The 5,965-nt window shown below is 37.7% G+C and overlaps 1 protein-coding gene across 1 annotated transcript in view; it reads right to left on the bottom strand.

Moving 5' to 3' along the window:
• LOC106874009 (uncharacterized) overlaps positions 1-5,462 on the bottom strand; it is a 42,720-nt gene extending 37,258 nt beyond the window's left edge. The window contains exon 1 of the mRNA XM_014921569.2: positions 5,266-5,462. Coding sequence (XP_014777055.1) covers positions 5,266-5,329 — 64 coding nt within the window. The 5' untranslated portion in view covers positions 5,330-5,462. The remainder of the gene's footprint in view (positions 1-5,265) is intronic.
• Between the last annotated feature and the right edge of the window lie 503 nt (positions 5,463-5,965).

Here is a 5,965-nt window from a genome sequence, read left to right as displayed (position 1 = left end):
GAAACATTTCTTGAAAAAAAAAAGTACTTAGGAAAGAAACAGAAGCAAATATTGACTCTGAATAATTAGGTATTATGTTTTTAGCTTTTTGTAGGAAACAAGAAAAAAATTGTAACATCATTACCCCTTTAAAATGTTACGATAGATGTAAATGAAACGAGGCGATTCGACATGTTGGGCGCTGACAAATGATAGATGTAGCTTCTATTAAAATTCTGTTCACGTCTTGGACGCATTATGGGAATATTGAATCGATTACACTATCATTGAATATACATACAGTTAGTTGCTGACATAGGTTTTGTGAGTTTACATGTTCAAACCAACAATGATAGGTGAATATACATTTGTTTGATCTTCCATACATACACGCTTGGGTATAAACGTTTCAACGGACTAACATAGTACCGATCCTATACGTATATCACGTAATCAATCGACTATATCTGAAGCCTAGTGGTTGGAGTGTTACACTAACAACCCTAAGATCGTGGTTTCGTTTCCCGGACCGAGCAGCGCAGTGTGTTCTTCAGTAAATCAGTTCATTTCACGTTACTTAATCCACTCGGCTGCGGAATGAATTCCCATGGCTCAGTGGTTAGAGCATCGGGTTCACATTCATGAGGTAGTGAGTTCGATTCTCGGACCGAGCTGTGTGTTCTTGAGCAAGACACTTTATTTTCACGTTGCTCCAGTTCACACAGCTGTAGAAATGAGTTGCGATGTCACTGGTGCCAAGCTGTAGTGACCTTTGCCTATCCCTTGGGCAACATCGGCGTTGTGGAGAGGGGAGGCTGATATGCATAGGCGACTGCTGGTCTTCCATAAAACAACCTTGCCCGGACTTGTGCCCCGGAGGGTAACTTACTAGGTGCAATCCCATAGTGATTCATGACCGAAGGAGATCTTTACCTGCCAAAACCCTGCGACAGACTGGCGTCCCCTACACAGGAGAGTGTTGTAGTTTCAGTCGCTTGCACGTGATGGCGATCAGATGAAGCGGACCTTTATTTTTCGCACACTTCAATCCAGTTACTACAATACAATCGCAACACCAGCTATATACTACTAACTAATCGTATACGGTGCCCTATCAACGTGGGGTGTTTATTTGGACATATACGTAGTCCAGTAATATCCTCTGACAGAATACCAATTTACTATAGTGAACTTGCATAATGATGTTTTTTCATATCTTATATTGTATGTTTACATAATTATTTGCATATCAAAATTGCCAACGGTATACAAAGCTTGCAACACAAAGAAAGTAACCAATATAATATTTCCTAAAGGATCACCTCCTTCAACTTTTATATTCAAGCCTTTGTCTTTGTTACTATACGAAATCTCGTTCGCATTTAGCTGGTGTGTCAGCGTGATTCAATCTGCGGTTGAATAATTATTAAGATCTTCATATTATCACTGTATTAAAAGAAAGTTTGGAAAGTTTGGAAATCTTTCGATATTAGTAACGATGTCATTCACCCACTTTTTTAGCTCAGCCGCTTTATCAATGTCAAGGGAATGTTATGTGTGCGAATGACGTCATCTACTAATACCGAAAGAGTGCCGAAAGTTTTCATACACTATTGCGGTGTTGATTACTCACTTTCTTGTTCGTTACATACCTGTGAGTGTGCGTATGCGTGTGAGTATGTTTGTGTGTGTGTGTGTGTGTGTGTGTGTGTGTGTGTGTTTGAATGTGTGTGTGTGTGTTGTCTGGAAATCGGTTCTAATTTACTTAACTGAAACTCTAATGTCAGTGATTCAAATTTGAGTGACTAAAGTTGAAAAGAAGCGCCGTGTTTTAGCAGATGACAGAGAAGATGTAGGGAGGCTTGCGTTGTACATAACAATGCATTGCAGTTGGGACACAAATTCGTACGATGCTGATGATGTTGTCGATGATAATGATGATAATAATAATAATAATAATCCAGTAACACTTTGACATTTACAGTGTAACTAGGTCTTATAAGCTCACAAGCTCACAATTTCAACACTCTCAACCACCAGTTATTGTTGATAAAGTCCCCCTCTCCACCAGTCACACTCACACACACACACACACACACAAACACGCGCGCACACACAGGAACACAAGTTTTTATATGACATACAAACGACTAGACTTCACAGTGAATTGCTCTGAGATGAAAATATTTCACATCACAAGTATTTTATATGAGGCATGTTTGCACTAAGTGTCATAAGCCTCATCTCCATCGCCATCATAATAATGACCGCCACTGTTGTGTGTGCGTGTGCGCGTGAGTCCGTGAATAACCAGTTTCTTGTAAATATTACAGAGGCGTTTTTGGTGGCTGGTTGAAGACTGGTATGTTTTTTTTATGTATCTACGTACGCATTCAATTACAGAACAGAATCTATAAATATACGCATGTAACTGAAAGTTTGCACATACATTTACACACACGCACGTACAAAAAACACACACAATACACACGTACACACACAAACACATGTACAAACACACACACGTAGACACGTTCACACAACACACGTATGTACACACACGTACGCGCACACACATGTACACACGCGTACACATGCATGTACACACGCGTACACACGCGCTACACACATTTACATACACATTACACACACATGCGTACGAGCACACGTACGCACACAGTAACACATACGTACGCACACAGCAACACATACGTACGCACACATGTACACACACACAAGTACACACGCCACTAACCCATCCACCACTGACACACAAAGATTGGACATGGAGTACATATTCTCTTCGTGATTGTTTATATGTGTATGTTAAATGTATAAATGTCCATGTGTGTGTATCTGTGTGTGTGTGCATTAAACTATGTTTGTGTAAGTACTACGCCTATAAGTATAACTGCATGTAAAATATATACGTGAATGTATGTTGACTAAAATCAGTTTAATACAATCTAATTCTTTATTCTTCACCGGAGAATTGAATACTTGACGAACAATATTATTGGATTCACGGGATGGGAAATTAATGAATATTCCATTGCCTACAGCCCTTTTACGTCTTGGGACGAGGGGCTGCTTTTACGAAAATAATTTTGCTATTTAATTTGAACAAGAATAGGAGCGAAAAAGTGAGAAGGATCGTTATTGTTCTACAAAAGGTGATTCAGAGAAGCATTGATTGTAATAAAATGTGTGTGTGTGTGTGTGTGCGCGCGAGTGAGTGAGAGAGGGGCGACAAAGAGAGAAATATGGGGACAAACACATTTTCTGATACATACATATGTATGTACACGTATACACACACACATATACGAGCACGCACATATATTTGAACACACACACACATATATATATATATATGTATGTATGTATAGATATATATATATGTATAAGTACATACATATATATGTAAATGGTTGGTGACACACACACACGCACGCACACACACACACACACACACACACACACACACAGATATAGATAGATAGCTAGATAGGTATAGGCATGCAAATATGAAAAAGACAAAGAAATTAATGATAGGTGGAGAGAAAGAAGAGAGAGAGAGAAAGAAGAGAGAGAGAGAGAAAGAGAGGAGTGAGTGAGAGAAAAACAACAAGGATTAAATAAAACAACTGATTTATATAGAAGATAAAGGAAATGCCAGGTTCGGCCGTTGTAAGGGGTTATTTTATTAACGCCTAAAGTAAAAACTAACGTGAACTTGCTCAATCCCTAAACGTTAGCATGTTTTCGTTTAGTTCTATTTTCATTTCGCACCATCAGCTTATTTTGACAGAAATAGCTATGGTGTGTGTATTTATACGTGAAAGGGTCGAGAAAAACGTATATACGATCAGTCATTGTGTCTGCTGAAGCTTTAGTCAGCTTGATTACATAGACATACCCGCGTTGTTGTCGCTTCGCCCCAGGGCAGCTGTAATAGAACTGATCTTTGATGTGACGAAAGACACTACAGTTATGCCCATCTCTTTTTAGCGGGTCTTTGCAGGACCGGTGTCGTCTTAACGCACGGGCACATTGGACAGTTGCTTAGGAAAGGTGGTGGGGACACTTACGGGTATAGGGTAACAATAGTAATCTATCTATGTTGTAGGTCGGGTGGGGCAATACTAATGTTATGACGGTTTTATGGTGGTCTACATTATCTAGTGAATCCTTTCTTACACGATGGTAGGGAATGATTTAAAGGAAACGTGGCTACTAATTCTTTTAGGTTGACTGACCATACACCCCCCACACATATTGCCTATATGATTATGATATCCCTTATGTATATTTGATATCCCTTATAGGTACAGTGTTTTTAATGCATGTATTTTATACGTAAATTGTATCATGTGTGTGTGTGTAATATACATACATATACATATATATGTGCGTATATGTAATATATATAATATATTTGCGTGTGTATGTTTACACATGCAGACACACACACATATATATATACATACGTACACATATATGTAATATATACATACATATACATACACACACACACACACACACACACACACATATATATATATATATATATATATAAATATATATATTGTGTGTGTGTTTGTGTGTATGTATGTAATTAAATGTAATATAATGTATAACACTGATACACGCGAGCACGAACGCTCGCAAGCATACACATGCAATCTTCCGATTCCGGGACATGTACACGTGACACTTGAAAACGAAAGCAAAAATAACGAACAATGTATAAAAAGAACTCTGCTATATTTAAACGTCGGAAACGAATATAAGTAATTTATTCTCTTCGCAGGACACATCATCCCCGTTCATAAATACTCAGAATGGAAAGATCGCCGACATTTCCTTCATCGTGTCTTCCAATTCCATGAAATTAATCAGGAAAAGTTACCGATTTTACAATAATCGGGAATAAGTTATAGAATATCGAAAAAAGTATGGACTTTGTTTAATTTTTATTAAAACTAAACTAAAAGGGAAATTTCATCAGTAATATCGTCATCTACACATTAGAATATTTTCTACAATATTTCATTAAAAGATATATATTATGAAAATTAAGAGGAAACGAAGTCGGCGCGATACCAAACCGCAATATCGAGTGCATGTGTGCGTGAGTGTGTGCGTATGTGTGTGTTTGTCCGTATCTATCTATCTATCTATCTATCTATCTATAATATACATTATAAAAGTTCATAACAGTGTTAAAAAGCTAAACAAAATCAGAAAGAGTGAGAGATGATAATCAGAACAAAATGGACTTACTTGAATTTGAGTATAAAAGAATTATCATGATTGAGAGAATACATGTCATCCAACGGAACGTCATAGTTGTTTATGTTGTTTGCGACTTCGAAATGACAGGCAAGCAAAGAGAAAATGTTTTTAAGAGCGACAGATAATTCCACAGACTCCTTCCCTTAGCTTCATTACGCTTAATATATATAGTAGTGAACCGACGTATGAAATAACATAGCAGGAAGGGGAGGAAAAAGAAAGTATTGAGAGGCGAGGGAAGAGAGAGAGAGAGAGAGACGGTGTGAGGAAGAGATTGGGTAAAAAGAACCAGGGAACAAGAGAGGGGTCGTTTATATTGTTAATTTGTTTCTTTTTTAATTACGTATTTTTATTTATTTACATCTTTACATATATCTGACACGCGTGCGCCCACATACGCACCAACACGCACCCCTCTCTCTATCTCTATGTCTGTTTCTACCTCTCTAAAAATATATACACATGCACACACACATACACACACACGTACTTTATATATATATATACACACACACATATACATACACATATGTAGGCGTGCGTGTGTGTGTATACATACATAAATAAAAATATATACGTATACTCTTTTTTTTTACTCTCTTTTACTTGTTTCAGTCATTTGACTGTGGCCATGCTGGAGCACCGCCTTTAGTCGGGCAGATCGACCCCAGGACTTATTCTTTGGAAG

Source organism: Octopus bimaculoides, chromosome 6, assembly GCF_001194135.2.
Source record: "Octopus bimaculoides isolate UCB-OBI-ISO-001 chromosome 6, ASM119413v2, whole genome shotgun sequence".
NCBI lineage: Eukaryota > Metazoa > Mollusca > Cephalopoda > Octopoda > Octopodidae > Octopus > Octopus bimaculoides.
This window is presented reverse-complemented; position numbering and strand designations above follow the sequence as displayed.